This window comes from Cnephaeus nilssonii (assembly GCF_951640355.1).
Source record: "Cnephaeus nilssonii genome assembly, chromosome: 5".
NCBI classification, from domain to species: Eukaryota; Metazoa; Chordata; class Mammalia; order Chiroptera; family Vespertilionidae; genus Cnephaeus; species Cnephaeus nilssonii.
The window spans coordinates 94,399,805-94,416,567 of NC_137076.1; the positions used below are offsets into that span (position 1 = coordinate 94,399,805).

The following is a 16,763-nucleotide window of genomic DNA, read 5'->3' on the forward strand; positions in this document are numbered from 1 at the left end:
AAAAGGGACATAAATCCTCCGTTTGATCAAAGTGTTGTCCTTTGAGAATGTGATTCCAGCACTACCAGATCTTTTGAATACAAACAGAATTTGCAAATCCAGATTTTTATATATAATTTCTCATTATTTTTCATTGTAAAGCAACAAATATATCATTTCTTTAAGCACCATACAAACTAAACCTACACATACCTCAGCTCTGGATTCAGTCCATGACCTGATTCACCCATGTGCAACTTCTATAAATCCATGGAGGGCCAAGAACCGTCTTTTAGTTATTAATCTCTGCAGCTACATAACTAATACTGCCACTAACTCATCAAACAATAAACACAAACCACAACCACGGTCAATTCTACTTCTGATTGTTCGAGCCCTCTCCCAGAACCATACAGAGTCCCCAGCTAGCCTTCCTCTGCCATGCAGGAGATTATCTGTGAGCTGTTTGGGAGACGAGATCCCTGCTCCTGAAGGATTTCTGTTGTCATCATGTAAGACAGCATAGAGAGTGACTTTTTAAGGAAACTGGGTTTTGAATGTGAGCAGCATCTCGAAATCAACCTTGCCCAACCTTCAGCAATGCATGACTCCCGCTTTGTGCTTTTCAGAAAAGTAATGCTTATATGTCTCTCCACAACCGAGGCTGCCACTGCTAATGCAGTTGAGTGAACTTTTATTCTGGAGAGCCTTATCGTCCTGAGCCAGTTTCCTCTCCTCCCTGACACATTCAGTGACGCTGCACTCCAGTGTTTGTTAGAGCACAGATGTTTCCGTGGTGATGATCGGTGACGTCACCAGCACCGGAATGTGTATCATCAAATTTATCCAGACAGAGCTGCAAAGAAGAGTGGGAATTCCATTTCCATTTGAACTTAATGAGGATTGACTCAGCTTTCTCAACAATTACTCGGTGGGGTCTGGGCTGTTCAATCTGAATGCCAAAGAGCAAACACTCACACTTGCCTCTTTGTGATTCATTTTACTATTGGATTTAATTATGTGAAAAGTCCCCTCTACATATCAAACCCAGGTTAATTTTCCTCCCTCAGATGCCAGCTTTTAAAATGTTCCTGCCCTGATCAAAAGCTTTCTGGTGTTTCCCATTAGCCTACACGATCAAGTCCACCTCATGAGTCTGGCCAGTTCTGCCTTCCAACCTCATTCCCCAGCTCTCCCCAACTGCAGGCAGGACTAGGCAGCAGGTAAGGCCACTGGCTCTGGCTTCAGGAGGCCTCGGCTTGCCTTCCAGCTTCATCACTTAGCAAATTACTTGGGCAAGTTACTTTCCTTAAGCCTCCATTTCTACCACTTTAATTGGAAGTAATAATTATGAGAGAAGCCACCTCATGAGGTGGTTGTGAGGTTTACATGAGTTAATCTGCATGTACAGAGTGTGCAATGAATAAACGTGAGAGAGAAGAAGACCAGAAGTTGCAGGAGAAGAAGGAGGAAGATGGGAAAGAAGAAAATGAAGAACTCAATGACAGACTCTCCATATTCACTGTCTCCAAACATAGTTTGCACATCCCTACCATTTCTTTTTCAGGAAGGTTGTATCACTCACTTCCACCTAAATAGTATTTGCCAAGAAGACTGGTCTTCTGTGTGAAGCTATTTATTTCCATCTCCGTCTACACAACACTAGCCCTTCAGCGAACTTCTTCATGTCTTTCCCATTCATCTGCCACTTACTGCACTTTTCCTTAAACTTTTATCTTGATATATGTATGTGTGTATGTGTGTAGCTGGGCATGTATGTATTATGTAAATCAACCCTACTGTCAATCAACCCTATGCATCCCTTGCAGGCAGGGACCTCATTCATTCACAAACTGGATAGACAGCTCTCTGCACTTAATCAATACCTGACAATTAACTCGAATGTTAAGTTTTCAAAGGGATTGTTCATACTTTATCTCAATTATTCTTAATATCAACCCTGAGTTTTAGGTAAGCAGATGTTAATCTAAATTTCTACTTTACAAATGAGGTAACTGATCTCAGAGACTCATTTGAACTTGAGACTTTGAGAATCCACATTGGTTGACAAAGTCAAATATTTAAAACACCCAAACTACCCTTAAACTGTGGTATTTATTTAAAATTTCTGCTCAGTTTGGCTAAAATATTCACTGTAATCATATAAACCCAGCCAACGTCCCATAAAATCTTAGTTGTGCAATTCCTTATTCCCAAGATAGAGGGTGGATATTTATTAACTTTACAGAATATTACTTCTCTGTTTCCAAGTAAAGTTATTTTCCCCTTAAGACTCAGCCCCATGTATGAATTATAGTAAAATCTCTCTCTACCTTCTTCTATTTCCAAGTTCAAAATATGGCATCCTAATATTATGCCGCAGGTGCCAACTTAAACACAGGAACATTGAAAACACTGCCAGACTTCCAGGCTGAGAAGCTTTTCTATTGTTACAAGTTGGGCTGCTAAACACACAGAGTTTAAACATCTAATACCAGTGATAGCAGCACTATGAGAACTTACATTTTTAAAGTGAAGGGTAGTTCCCCTTAACTTTCATTCTCAATATGGGCATTTTCACCTCCATGGTGTTCATTATATAATTTTGCACATATACAACATAATAAAAGTTTCCTGATTAAATAGGTTATCATAAAACAATACCTTAATAACATTTTCCCCAACCGTTTTCTTTTTTTAATTTTATTTTCAACAATAAGAGTTGGATTCCACAGGCTTTAGCTAACCAAATCAAGAAGCATTTCTAGGATTTTACCAAAGTTGAAAGGTAGAGGAATCTGAGGTACAACTTTATAGATTTGTTTGTTGCACATGATAGTTACTGGAAGAACACAGCTGATTTGATGATTCAGCCAGATTTTAGCAAAGAATGACAAAAATTCTCTTTTCCTCCTCTACAAAGAAATGATAAAATACATTGGAACTGCTGAGACACATTCCCCTCACCCATCCTAATAATGTCCCTAAAAGCATCTCCCTCAGGCCCAGCATATAGTAGGTGCTCATATTTTTGGCTTGCCAACTGTGCTCAAAAGAGAATTAGACAAAGAATAATAAGGAATTAAAGAAAGTTCACCATTTGTACCAACCACATTAATTTTAATCAGTCTTCTAAATAACATCTAAAGACTACTGCTATTTGTATGTATTATATATATGCTCTTCTCTTGAAACTTTTATTACTTTGCCCCAAATTTGATGAAAGAAACCCATGTGGCCCTGACTGGTTTGATCAGTGGTTAGAGCGCTGGCCTATGGACTGAAGGGTCATGGGTTCAATTCCAGTCAAGGTCACGTACCTAGGTTGCAGGCTTGATCCCCGGCCCTAGTCTGAGTGCATGTGGAAAGCAACTGGTGATGTGTCTCTCTCACTTCCATGTCTCTCTCTGTGTGTCCACCTCTCCCTTCCATTCTCTCTAAAATATCAATGGAAAAAAAAATATCCTTGGGTAAGGATTAAAAGAAAGTCATGTGTTGAGAAGAGGCCCCAAACCTGGCATTGCCTGTGCCTCGATTGCCCATGTTTTCCTGCTGCACATTTCCCCAGAACTATAGGTGATGAATGTGGGTTTGAATGACTGATGTCCAGTTCATTACAACTATCTACTAAATAAGCCAGCAACACAGGAGCATATGTTCACATATAAAATATTGATTAATTTCACAGATTGGGATAAAAAATATATTAGTACCTGGGTTCTGCTTTCATGCTTAGTAGTCAGATAAGTATTGGGCCAATTCAGATCTATTTCTATGCCCTGTGGGCTGGAGAGTGTTACTTTTGTGTTTTACTTTTCCTTCTCTGGTTACCATCTGGTTTCCCAGGTCTGTTAGCCTCTGTTATGACTGAGCATACGCTTAAGCAGGATTTTAATTACTAGGTCATCTCCCCGCCAACTTACCAGAGGTAGGCTGGCAGAAAAGTCCTACAATCCATGCCTCAGACTTTCTCTTGCTCCTCTCCAGGTAAATCTCTTTTTTTCTTTTCTTTCTGAGGATGCTCAAGTCATGCTGATGGCATCATATTCATCTGATAAGGATGATGATCACCTAATTTCTATAAAGTTTCATTTCTGTCCACTGAGTATTTCAAGTTGCAGGGCTGGCACAGGGAGGCTGAGATGGGATGCCCGATAGCGTGACGTGATACCAGGATTTTTTATCTTAACCCAGAAAAGCACCTTCCCATATATCACTGCATATGCCAACTAGCGTTCCCTGGGGATTGAGCACAGATCTGGCTTTTCATTTGCCTTTGAGTAACGTCGTCAATTTGCTTCCATTGAAGCAGGAATTATATTACGTGATCAAATAGCAGGAGAATTTCTTTGCACCTCTGAAGTATAACGTGAGGGGACTAGCATTGACTCAACAGTGGAAAAGAACAGTGGTGATGACCACCTTGTGTCAGCTACCTGGAGGTCCACTGCTACCTAACTCTTCTAGGAGCCACAATCAACTCTTTGAAGGATGGTCTCAGTTTCCCTCATTGCTGAATGGAGAAAATAGTAGTGCCCTCCTATGGTAGTTGAGAGCATTAAAAGAGATGATACCAAGTGCTTAGCACTAAACCTGATAGTAATAGATGCTCAGAGCCTGCTCTTATAAGAACAGAATTATCTTCACTGCAAACACTGGTCTAAAGCTAGCATTTTCCTGGGCAAAGAGTTCTGTTAGCCTGTGAGGAAGAAAATACATTGAATCATATCTCCAAGTAAAAGAGAAATCAACCTAGGAGAAATTTCCAAATTTGTTTTCTCAGAAATGGATCTCAGAGCCAGCACACCTTCCCAAACAGCCCTTCCACAAGCTTCTGATATTTTGTCCTCACATGGAATTTTGGACATGCTTTCCCCTCCACCTAGAAAGCTCTTTCCTCTTTGCTTGATTAAATGGCATTTTTATTTTAAATTTTAAAAGTGTCCCTGGTTCTTCAGACTTGGCAGAGTCCCCCTGTTGAAAGCTCTCTTGGCAGTCTATATTTTTCCTTATCATGCTTACCATCATTACACTTTACATAATTCTGTGTGCAATTATTTGCTTAATATCAACACACAGATACGCACTCCCACGACTATATGCCTCATAATGTCAACAGCTATCCCTGCCTTGTTCACCTCTGCATCCCTATTGTCTAATATAGCAGGCAGCCAATACATATATGTTAAATAGATGAATGATTGAATGGGCGAATAAGCACATGAACCAAAAAAGAATGATCAGAATTGGTACGAGACTGAGGAACCACACAGAGTAGCTTAAATGTTGAGAAGTCTTCCGGTGGTTATTACCCATTGTCCCTACACCCTCACTGTGCTTCCTCGGTGGATAAGCAACTGACTCCATGGAATCCAGTTTCCTAGGCTGACCTGGTCCTCACTCCAGCTGCAGACACTCCATTCTCTTGGGGGTTAAAATTAGCACCAGTAAGCTCCCCCTACAGTGGGCTCTCATCATTCAAGGGCCCAGGTGGATCTTGCTGACAGATGTTAAGGTTAGAAGGAAGGGTAGCAGCCAGATGAGAAAACAGAGCCACCCCCTTCCGGAGGTACCAGTGCTTCCTGTCTTTAGGCCTGGCTGGTTCCTGCCTGCCCCACCCCTCCCCCATGCATCAGTTTCAACACAGTTGCTGCTCTTTCTGTCATTTGAACTCAAATCCTATCTTGGAAATTGATGGGCGATCCTGCCCCTGACAATGTCAGCTCTGCTCAGTGTCCAGCTGGCTCCATGTATATTATCATAATGCACTGCCTGGGTGGACCCGGCTGAGGCTCTCCTTGACTCAAATCCTCCCTTTCTACACTAATTTCTCCTCTTCAACATGCAGACACTACTTGTTTAAAAATACAGAGTTAACAGCTTGGGAGACGTTTGGGTTTTTCGTTTTTTAATCCTTACCCGAGGGTGTTTTCCATTGATTCTAGAGCAAGCATGTCAAACTCGTGACCTGCGAGCCACATGCCTCATTTATTTGGCCCGTGTTATCCTTTGAGTTTGACATGCTTATTCCAGAGAGAGAGGAAAGGAGAGGAAGAGAGAGAAACATCAATGTGAAAGAGAAACATCAATCAGGTGTCTCTTGCAAGCACCCCTATGAGGGGAGGGGGACGAATCTGAGACCTGGGTATGTGCCCTGACCAGAATCGAACCCACCACACTTTAGAGCATGGGACAATGCTCTAACTACTGATCAACACCAGCCAGAGTGGGAGACATTTTGATTTTTAAAATCCTATGTGGACATTAAGTCTGTTCTAATAGTCAATTGACCTAAAAAAAAAATTTTAAATCACAATATTTGACTTAAAAAAAAATTTTCCCCAGGGTCCTGTTTCCTGGTAACTGGAAAGAATTACTACTTCCCCACCCTTAACAACTCTCAAACTGTTTCCCATACTTCAGTCCTGGCTTTGCTGCACCTCAGTACCACTTACATTATGACTTATTACTTAGTTGCAATTCTGTTTATATTGACTTACTTTCTCTTTAAATTCAGTCTTGCCCTAAGCAATAATAGCTGTGAGACTTTAAAATGCTTTGGTGATTTTTGTTTTTTGATGTTGTGTGTTTTTTTTGCATTCAAATAGATAAATATATATTTTTAATTTTTTAAAAACATGTCCCCCCATCTCACATACTTCATGGGAAACCTAGTCTAAAGCTCACTGCTGAACACTCAGTGGATTGAACACTATACCATCTCAGTTGAAGGAATTCAGAGAAAAGAACATCAGATTAGAGCTACCTAAGGCATATGTGGCTGTGTAAGCCACACTCTGTGGCTTTTCCAGGCCTCCTGGAACCCACTGTGAACCTTCTACAGAAATGCCCATGGTGAAGGGAAGTTGGCCTTAGATCTGTCCTGTGGAATGACCATGACCTTGGGGGCCATTCATCAAGGCAGTGTGTATGGCACCCCCGGAAATAGACCTCTCACAGAATCATCAGGGTTCAAACAACAGATCATCAGAGCTTAAAGGGCTCTACCAAGGCTGCACCCCTTTAATAGGTGAGGAAACTGAGGCCCAAAGAAATCAAAGTACATATAACTGAAAATGTTCAGTCAAATATGACTCAAACCTACTCCTGGCCACACTGCCCCTAAAGATATTATCTTCAGAATGTGTGTGGCAACAAAGAGAAACTTTCATTGGCATATTCACCTCATCTGAATCCTCTAAAATTCTCCTGAGGGAAGGTACTCAGGCAAGTAAGTAGAATGAGGCCCTTGGTTTAGAACAATCAATTAACAATCAAATAAACAAAACTGGAATTACGATGCTTTTGTAATCAAATATAAGATTTAAAAATTAGCCTTTAAAAAAAGTCTGCAATTGCCCAGCCAGTGTGCTCAGTGGTTGCATGTCGATCTATGAACCAGGAGGTCATGGTTCAATTGCCAGTAGGGGGCGGGCAGGAGGCAGCCCATCAATGATTCTCTGTCATCATTGATGTTTTTATCTCTCCCTCTCCCTGTCTGAAATAAATATATATTTTTTAAATAAAAAGTCTGCCATTTTCTGTCCAAAATGTAAGCAGAAAGTACTGCTCTCCTCCCCCACACTATCCCCCACATACTTATTAAAGTAAGTTAGGTGTGGCTCATTCATTTATTAGATCACACAAAATATCAAATACTGGACGTTTCCCACAGTTGATGGGTCTGTCAAGAAATTTAAGTAAGGAAACAGCTTTCCAGAATCCATATCAGTTTCCCGTGTTATCTGGAGCATGAGGCTTAGTAAACCTTCAGTACCTTAACAAGGATACGGTTAGTATCCTAACACCTAACTCACAATCTCACAGTTTTCTCGTGATCTCCTTTTTCTCTGCCTTGCATACATGCCAGAGAGCCCATATGGTCAACATATGATATCTACAGAGATGAGTTAGAAGATCCTTGCAAATAAATAAAATATTCCCAGCCTCCTTGTTAACTTGCCAGCCCCAAAGACAACATGCCAGTCATCAAATAAAATCAGCATTTTCTTTATTTGACTAGCACAATGTGGTATAGCCACGGGAAAAACAGGTTATTGAAGGAAAATGAACTATAAGGTAAACATAAACATACACAGCATGCCCATCAAAAAATAAAAAGATGTGCTCTGGGCTAACTTTTGAAAGGTCTATTTAAGATACCAGCATAAATTGCCTTCCTTGTATTGGAAAAAAAAAAAAGGAACATGAGAGAGGAGATGAAAATAATTTAAGCATCATGTTCAGAGCAAGTGGTAGGGGTTCCCTGGGTTTGACCCACATCTACAGCTTATGTGCTGTGCATCTCTGGGCAAGTTGCCTAACTGCTCTTTAGCCTCAGTTTCTTCATCTTACAGTGGGGTGTCTATAGCAGCTATGTGCCAGCATGAGAAGGGCTCAATGAATGTGTATTGTCATTATTCTTAATACTTCTACTATTACACAGTGCTATACGGTTAGGTAGACCTGGGGTCCCATCCCAGGTCCACATATGATTAGTTTTGTGGCTTTGGATAAGTTACCGACCCTCTCTAAAGCTCAGTTTTCTCATCTGTAAAATGGGGATAATAATTATTATGGGTCCTTATATTTATAAGGATTTGATAAGATTATATAAATAAAAATGATCACCACAGTGCTGGCACATAGTAAATGCTCCATACATGTTAGTTTCTATTAGTCCAAAAATAACAATAATAGCAATAATAATACATATTACTACCTGGCCTGATCATCATTAAGCCAGACAGCGAAGTCTGAGCACTGTTTTTCCTTTGTCACCAATGCTGTTGGTGGTGTCATATTCAAACAAGCATAACGTGGACCACCTGCTTCGCAGTGACCTATGGCTCATGAACTCTTTAATCTGCCTGACCCTGAGAGCTTGCTGGCTACCAAGTTCCCAGTGCTGGGATTTCTGGCGTTACCTGCTCTGTGGATTACTCAGGGGACACACTGAAAGTCAGTCTTCACTTAGATCCTTGTTCATTATCTTGACTTCTTGCCGAGTCCTTTCCATCGTGAGGGAAGACAAAAGACATGTTCCCCACCGCTCAAAGAAAAAGGCCTGATTTGATGCTTGAAAATCTGGGGCCGTCATGCTCTGCTTTGTGACACATCTGGATATTCTTAACCTTAATGTCCTGTTCTTATATCTGTCTTGCTTTTTCAAGTAGGAAAATCAATTGATAAGATGTAATATGCCACCCTCGGTAACAAAAATTGCTGCTGCTATTGTTCTACTTAACTTTGGACCCTTCACCAAAATGCTCTTGCCAAAGGGGGGCTGGCTGGAGTCTCACTGAAACTCTAAGTGCAAAGCTCTGGGTCCCTCATCCTCTGCCTGTGTGATCTGAAGGTGCGTTCTGTCAGGAGGCAGGAGAGATTTTACAGACAACCTTCTCATGATCCTTGGAATCCCAGAGGTCCCTGCAAGCCTAGGCCAACCTGGATTGCACAGGTATCAGGGGTGGACCCCCAGTTCTCCAACATCCTGTGTAACGAAGTGAACTTTTAGTTGTGCAACCCCTGAAATTCACACTTGCCAGCCAACATAGCATGACAAGTGCAGAGAGTACTAAATGGCTTTTGACAGAAAGTAGCTATGTGAGCCTGAGCCAGTTGCATCCCCTCTCTGGGTCTCTAGGAGATCTGTTGCATGGCCTCCATACTTGAATGGCTCTTCACTCAGCATGTGCTGTGACTCGGCCATTGACCATGGTGGCAGAGGAGAGAGAAAATTGGGAGGGTGCATTTCTCTTTGTTGTTTGGTTTATTTCCACTCAACCCATTTTAATTTGGGGATCATACAAGTAATTTACATTTCCTAGGTCAAATAACAGTAAGCCTTTTTTTTTTAAAAAAAAAAAAAAAAGGTCTCTACAAGTTCAAAAAGAAGTCAATAGGTAAACTTTTTCTAAGCTAATTATGAGAAAAAAAATAGTGAATTCATGAGCCAAAACCATCTAGAAAAAGAACCCTCAAATGTTTGACTTTCTTCCTATTTTGAACACATGCACTGTTGATGGAATGAGAAGTGATCAGGGGGATGGCTTCAAGGCACAGCCAACTCCCTGGTGAGCTTCCAGAGGCTGGCAGGGAAGGGCAAAGTCATAAGCAACTCAGAGCTATCTTGCCCTGGGCTCTCATGGCACAGAAGCAGTTCATGTAATTACAACTGAGTTCATCAAATCCCTGCTTGGTTGGTACCCCCCTCCCGCCCCCCAATTTCACAACTGCCACAACCAGGGCCTGGGCATCCCATGTGGGCCTGCGTGACCTGGCCCTCGGCAGCCAGCCCAGCCTCCTCTCCTGCCATCCTCCTGATGGCTGGAGCAGCAGGAGCCATCCCTGTCTCTTTTGGTGCCTTGAACTCACTTAAGCAAAACAGCCTTTGTGATCACTGTTCTCTCTGCCTGGAAATTTGTTTCTGTCCCCTTTGCCTGGTGAAGACTTACTCATCTCTAGGTTGGGGCATAAATGTGATTTCCTCATAGAAAGGCTTCCCTGACACCTTACTCCTCTTGTGGTCCCTCCTTAGCCACAACTCTAAGGAGTTAGTTGGAAATTTTGCTTAATGTTTTTCTTCTCTATTTACATCATAAATTCTTTGGGGACAGTGACTGTATCTGCCTTGGGCTACTGTACCTAGTTTAGTGTCTGGCATGTAGTGGATGCTTAGTATGAATGAATGGAGGAAGGAATATTTGAAGTTCACTGTGCTGATACCTTATTCTTTGGCTAAAGATCCAAAGGAAGGGCTAACCTAGAAATAGCCAGGGATTTCTCTGTTCTCCTGAAGCCCTGTCTCTCCAAAGGCATCTCCTGAAATAGGTGTCAGACTAGGGAAGGCATGTGTCAATGCTTCAGTTCAGAACACCCCAAAAATGGGCATGCTAAAAGGTCTAAAGATGACCCAACCCAGGTCTCATTAGGAACATACAAAACTGAGGCCACAGAAGCAAAGTGGGCTTCCCACAGTCACCCAGCTAGTTAATGGCAGAGTCAGGACCAGAATCCAGCTCTCCAGTCAGACAGGTGGATGCTAGTTCTAATAGACCCAACTGAGATTCACTGGCTCCTTCTTAGCGCCTAGTTACACAGAGGGGAGAAGAGGAGGCGGCTCCATTCTGTTGGAAGCTCTATGCTGTCTCCCAAGGAGTAATCTCCAGGCCTGACCCATCCCTCTCCATGTCCATAAAACAGCAAATTTAAGTGCAGCTGGGCACCGGGAGGCAATGGGGCTGGATACCCAGGGGCAAGCAACGGAAGCAAACACTGCTTCTGTCTGGAGCAAAAGGATTAAAGAAGGTCAAATGCTAAAGAGCAAGAATAACACCATATTGTCAGGGACAGCTGGGAGGGGACACTACAGTGGAAAGGTCAGAGCTAACTGGTGGTGGGGCAAATGGGATTCTATTTCTCTAACGCCGTAATCATAGCAAGGAGAAGGCCCAGTGATTCTGTCACAACTCTTCTACGAGTACTTTTAGTTTGACCAAACCCCACTTTTGTTTTGATTCTGTTTACTTTGGGATCCTGGCACGAGTATACTTCACATCTCAATCTGTATAATTACATTGAAGGGAAATTCAATTCATTCGTATCTGATACCCACAAAAGCTAAATGTCCATCGTCTTCCATTTTTAAAAAGTAGGGGTGTGTTAAAGCATCTGTATTTGAGCCAAGAAACCAAGTAGGACCTCAGGTCAGAACTCAGGAACATTAAAATGTTCGTCTTCTAAAAATTCTTGATTAATCACAGTTCTACTTATTTTTCAAATAAATATGAAATACACAACAATACAAATGCACAACGATAATAAATATCCCTAAATCTGAAGAACAGCTGACTGGGGCCTTAACCCCAGTCTGGGACAGGGCATGGCTCCCTGCCCGCTCAGACTTCCCCAGTGATCAGGAATAAATAGTCCATAAAGGGGGAAGAGTGGAGGGAAGAAAAAAAAGGAGGAAGTGAGAAAAACACATGCACATCAAAATTTTTAAAGTCCCCTAAAAAAAATGAGCATTTAAACTGCTTGTCAGACGGCTTCCTGACAAAGCCACTGGAGTGTCTTCACTGGCATTTGCATAAACGCTGCCAGTGAGTTCACCACAGCTGCGAGCGCTAATGGTACATAAAGCAATTTAGTCACTTCTCCCGGCACCGATGTCAGGATGATGAGCACCAGCTCTTTGCCTTGTTGCATATTAGATCATTAGGTAATAAAGTGTTAGCTCGTGCAAGCTCACAGGGGCCCTGCACTATAGCTTTGTGAGGGCACCGCATTTTGCCATGGGGGTGGAAAATACAAAGAAACGAATGCCACAATTGGCCTTAAACCCAAGTAAACACAACCTGAAAGTCAGGAGAACAAGGGCAATATTAACACTCGCCAAGCCCTTTGAAGATCCCCAGTGCACAGTCCCAGGAATTTGCCCAAGTGAGGGGAAGACAGGGCAGGCACGCAAGCCAGAGCTGTACACAATCGTGTTGGCGACAATTCAGTGTCTTTGGCCCTATGCCTGCACTTTTTCAAAAATTGGAACACTGAGAGCAGTTACGTCCTGAGGCTGCCTCTCTCCCCAACCAGACCTCTCCCATAAAGCTATTGCTTAAGGAGGAAACCCCACTACCTTAAACTCTCCCGTACATCTCAGTATTTATGAATGAGGAAAAAGAGGCTGAGAGCAGTTACCAACAGCTTCAGCAAGCGGGAATTCATTCACCCTCTGTGGATCACACAAGATTCCAGGAAATAAATTTGCCTTTGGCGACTCTTTTACTTGAAATACGGGGACAGTTATGTGAGCACAAGGGTGGTGAGTGTGTGGGTCACACAGGGAGACTGCATGAGTGTGAAGCATGGTCTCTATTTCTCTCATTCACAGAAAGATTGAGCCATGAAAGGGAACTTTCCTCCAACTGTCTGACATGCAGGATATAAATAGAGATGTGCAGCAGCTCAAAATAATGCAGGCTACCTGTAAACGAGATGGTGAAAAGCCCAGAATGAGGGACAATGAAGGCTCCCACAGGTCACCTAAGAGGCGAAAATACCTGGTAGTCACACTGTGCAGTAGCTGCTGAAGGTGGGGGTTGGGGAGTGGAGGGGCCAAGGAGCGGGGCGTGGTTCCGTAAGGCTTAAAAAGGGCAATTTCAAAAAGGAATTTTCAGTGGCCAGATAAAGCATTACCATACCCCAAATCAACGTGAGTTAGCATCATAGATCCACACCCACACACCACCAATGAAAGAGCCCATCGTCACCCTTTGCTGAGTAGATATTTATGTAGCTATCAACTTGAAGTGTCCACATGAGTGGGCGGTTATGTGTGGTTGGTTGATTCATTCTACAAAGAAGCAGATTTCCATGGCACTGTTGTTACTAAGAACCTTAAGGAGCTGTCTACCCTTTGAATCTTCTGGAGAGAAGTGAAGTAAGGCTTTGGAGAGCGGGAGGCCCTCTAGCTGCAGGAGGTAGGACATAGCCACATCTCCAATGATGATTAACCATTAACATTTTCTTGACTAATGTCCTAATAATAACACAGCCAGTTGTGGACTGGTAAACTGAAGCAGAGGAATAAAATGTTGTCTTTAAAACATAAAATAGCCTTGGCCAGGTGGCTCAGTCGGTTGGAGCGTCGTCCCATACACCAAAAGGTTGCAGGTTTGAGTCCCAGTCAGGGTACATATCTAGGTTGCAGATTCTGTCCCTAGTCAAGGTGCAAATGGGAGGCGACCCATTGATATTTCTCTCACATCGATGTTTCTCTTTCTCTTACTCCCTCCCTTCCTTTCACTCTAAAAATCAATAAAAACATATCCTCAGGTGAGGATTTAAAAAATAAAAAACTTAGAATAGTACAATATCACCACTAAAATATTAATGTGTATGTCTAGAAATAAAAATATTTGAGCTGGGAGGAAGCATAGACTTCAAATCGTTAGCCCATGGCTATATTCCTCCTAGGTGACTTTTACCCCCTCTTCTCTCTCCAGGGTTTAAAATTTTGTAATTAGTTACCAACAATTAAAAATTAGGAGTCCTGCCAAAATGGGACATCTGGCCCCACTGGGCTTTCACTCCCCTTGGTGACAACTGCCTGGGGCTGGGGCGGTGGAGCATGTCTCTTGTTCCGCAGTCTCCACCCAGCCCACTTCCCCTGTGTATGTGACCTGCCCCCAGCCTAATGGGGTAGCCATTTTTCTACCCCATCCCCCGCCCTGAAGATCATCACCTTTGTTTTACTAAGAAGGAAACTAAGGATACCAAAAGGTATAAGGTGACTTGTTCAAGGTCATACCAAGGGTAGAGGTGAAACTACAAATTTAATTTAGGTTCCCTGACTCCAATTGTAAGACTCTTTCCAACACATCATGATGTGAAATAATATTCCTGACCTCCACACCAAGAGGCGTCCTTTCTATCTGGTTGGTTTCTGCTGTTTGTGTTGTTTTCTTTGGTGGAGGGACGATTGGCCTGGCATCCCAAGGGCAGGAATGCATGCAGAGTAAGGTCTGCACTTGGAGCACATTTTGAAACTGTGAACCCATGACTGGCACATTTCAAAGTGACAGTCAAGTGTGTCCCAGACAGGACAGTAACTAACCAGTCATAGTCAATGACAAGACTTCAGCTTTTAAGCCAGAGCTCTCCAAATTGTGCCCACTAGTGTTTACTTATCTTTTCCTCCTTCCTTTTACCTAAACATCTCCATTGCCTTAAGTGACTCCAAAGGTATTAAGAAGGCAATAATACTGTAAAGTGAGGATCAGAATAATTTTAAGTACAGAAATGGAACTGTGAATGTAATCATGAGCAAGTGTTTCAAATGGCCTCCTGCAAAAAGTAATATCCATCCATCTCAGCACTAATGAAACCATAAAGTAACAGCTTTTGAAAGATGATGGTTTACCTTAAAAAGACTGTAAAACTGGATGTAGTGAAGAATCCCTTCTGAAAGTGTTACATCTGGCTAATTAATAAAAAGCACAGTTTGTGTATTCCATAAGCACAGGCAAATAAAATCAGGCAAAGGTGATGATAGTGGCGTGTTCATTCAATTGGGATGCTGGCAGGAAAGGGCATTTTCTATCTTGTGGACTACATCATGGACTGCTCACGCCCATGGAAAAGTCAGGCCATCAGTGTTAATTTGTATGGTAGTGTTTTACAAAGAATCCTGCTGATCTAGCAAACTGTAAAGTGAAGTAGAGAAATGAATTAAGAGTTTAATTTGAGCAGATGGTGAAAATCTAGCATGGTGATTGATATCCAGTAGGCTCAATCACTGTTTCTTGGATGGACGGATGGATGGATGGATGGATGGATGGATGGATGGATGGATGGATGGAAGATGGGTGTATTGATGGATGGATGGATGGACAGGTGGATTATAGACAAATGAGTGGATGGACAGAGAGATGGATGGAATGAGAAGATGAATGGATAGATGTTGCATTGATAATGGATAGATGGACAGATGGAAGTATGGATGATACATTGCATATACATGTAGTGGTGAAACATTCACACATATACTCAGTTGGACCGTGGTTCTTTTGAGTGGCATTCACTTTTCTTCATTTAAATTTTTATCTGGTTTCCTCCAGTTCACTCAAAGGCACAACTGATTAGCCATAAATTCAAGACAAATGTGATTTCTCCCCACCAAAGGCTACCTACAGAAAGTAGGCTCTGCCATGTGGTGATGAGGGGAGGGGTCTGCACAGGGCATGGGAGAAACATTTAGTTCGGGCTGCATATTCTAATAGTGCCTCCAACCCAGCTTTTGAATTTTATCTCCAAATGCAGTTAAATATGTAGTCACAGAGATACACCAGTATTGCAAGGAGGATGGAGTTCATTGTACAACCAAGTCAACTGTAAGCTCAAAATGTGTCATGATTTTTGTGATCCTGCTTTGGCCTTTATTTGTCAGTCAAGTGGAAGCTTAAAATAAAGCAGCGATCCAGGTCTCCTTCTGTCTCAACAGAAAGGAAAGATACATCAACCAATTTCCAGGGTAGAAAACTGTGCAACAGGCAAGGGAAAGACTCAAAGATATCTCCCTGTCTTTAACTACTCAGCATCCACATTCTTCAACAGGACATTGGAAATTTGAAATGGGGTAGAAAATGTGGTGGAGTTGGAAGAAAGAAACCAAAATAAGTTCACAGTTAAAGGTAACAATGCCAACCAATGAAAATGATTCGCCTACCATGTTCCAGATAAGAGGGCGTACCTTCCGAGGGGTCAAGCCTCCGAGCCCTCCGCCCATGCTTGGAGTTATTGTGGACGAACATGTTATCAGAGACTGCCAGGACATGGCCATCCACATTGACTGTCGTAGACACCACGACCTGGAGACAGAAGGGAGAGATGAATGAACATTTTAATATAAAAGCACGGAGGGTAATAAACTCAAGTTAAATAAATAACAGCTGGGAGCTGAAGAAAATTGCATCGCGATTTCACATAATAACTGGTGCTTATGCTGTACAACTCTAACAAGAGGAGCTATTGATGAGTGGGTCTTTGGCATGGAACGCTTTTGATGCAGTTTTAAGTAAAATTGCACAGTTTATAGTTATACAGCAGAAGGTACACTGTTAACCATAATTTTAACAAGAGGATCTTTATTAGCATATTTTTTTTAAACAAGGGTGGTTGTGTTTCACCTAAATTACCCTTCAGTTTAGACACCGAAGCAGATATCACAGTTGATCATGCAAATAAAAAATCTTTTGAATCTTTAAAATATCCCCCTCTCCCCC

The 16,763-nt window shown here is 42.2% G+C and overlaps 1 protein-coding gene across 7 annotated transcripts in view; it reads right to left on the reverse strand.

The window, feature by feature from the left end:
* Positions 1-16,763, reverse strand: part of EBF1 (EBF transcription factor 1) — a 385,753-nt gene that overhangs the window by 112,418 nt on the left and 256,572 nt on the right. For 4 of the 7 annotated variants that reach the window (XM_079771779.1, XM_079771778.1, XM_079771783.1 and 1 more), the window contains exon 8: positions 16,208-16,349. In XM_079771779.1, coding sequence (XP_079627905.1) covers positions 16,208-16,349 — 142 coding nt within the window. The remainder of the gene's footprint in view (positions 1-16,207; positions 16,350-16,763) is intronic. The other 3 variants (XM_079771781.1, XM_079771780.1, XM_079771784.1) reach the window with 1 other exon arrangement.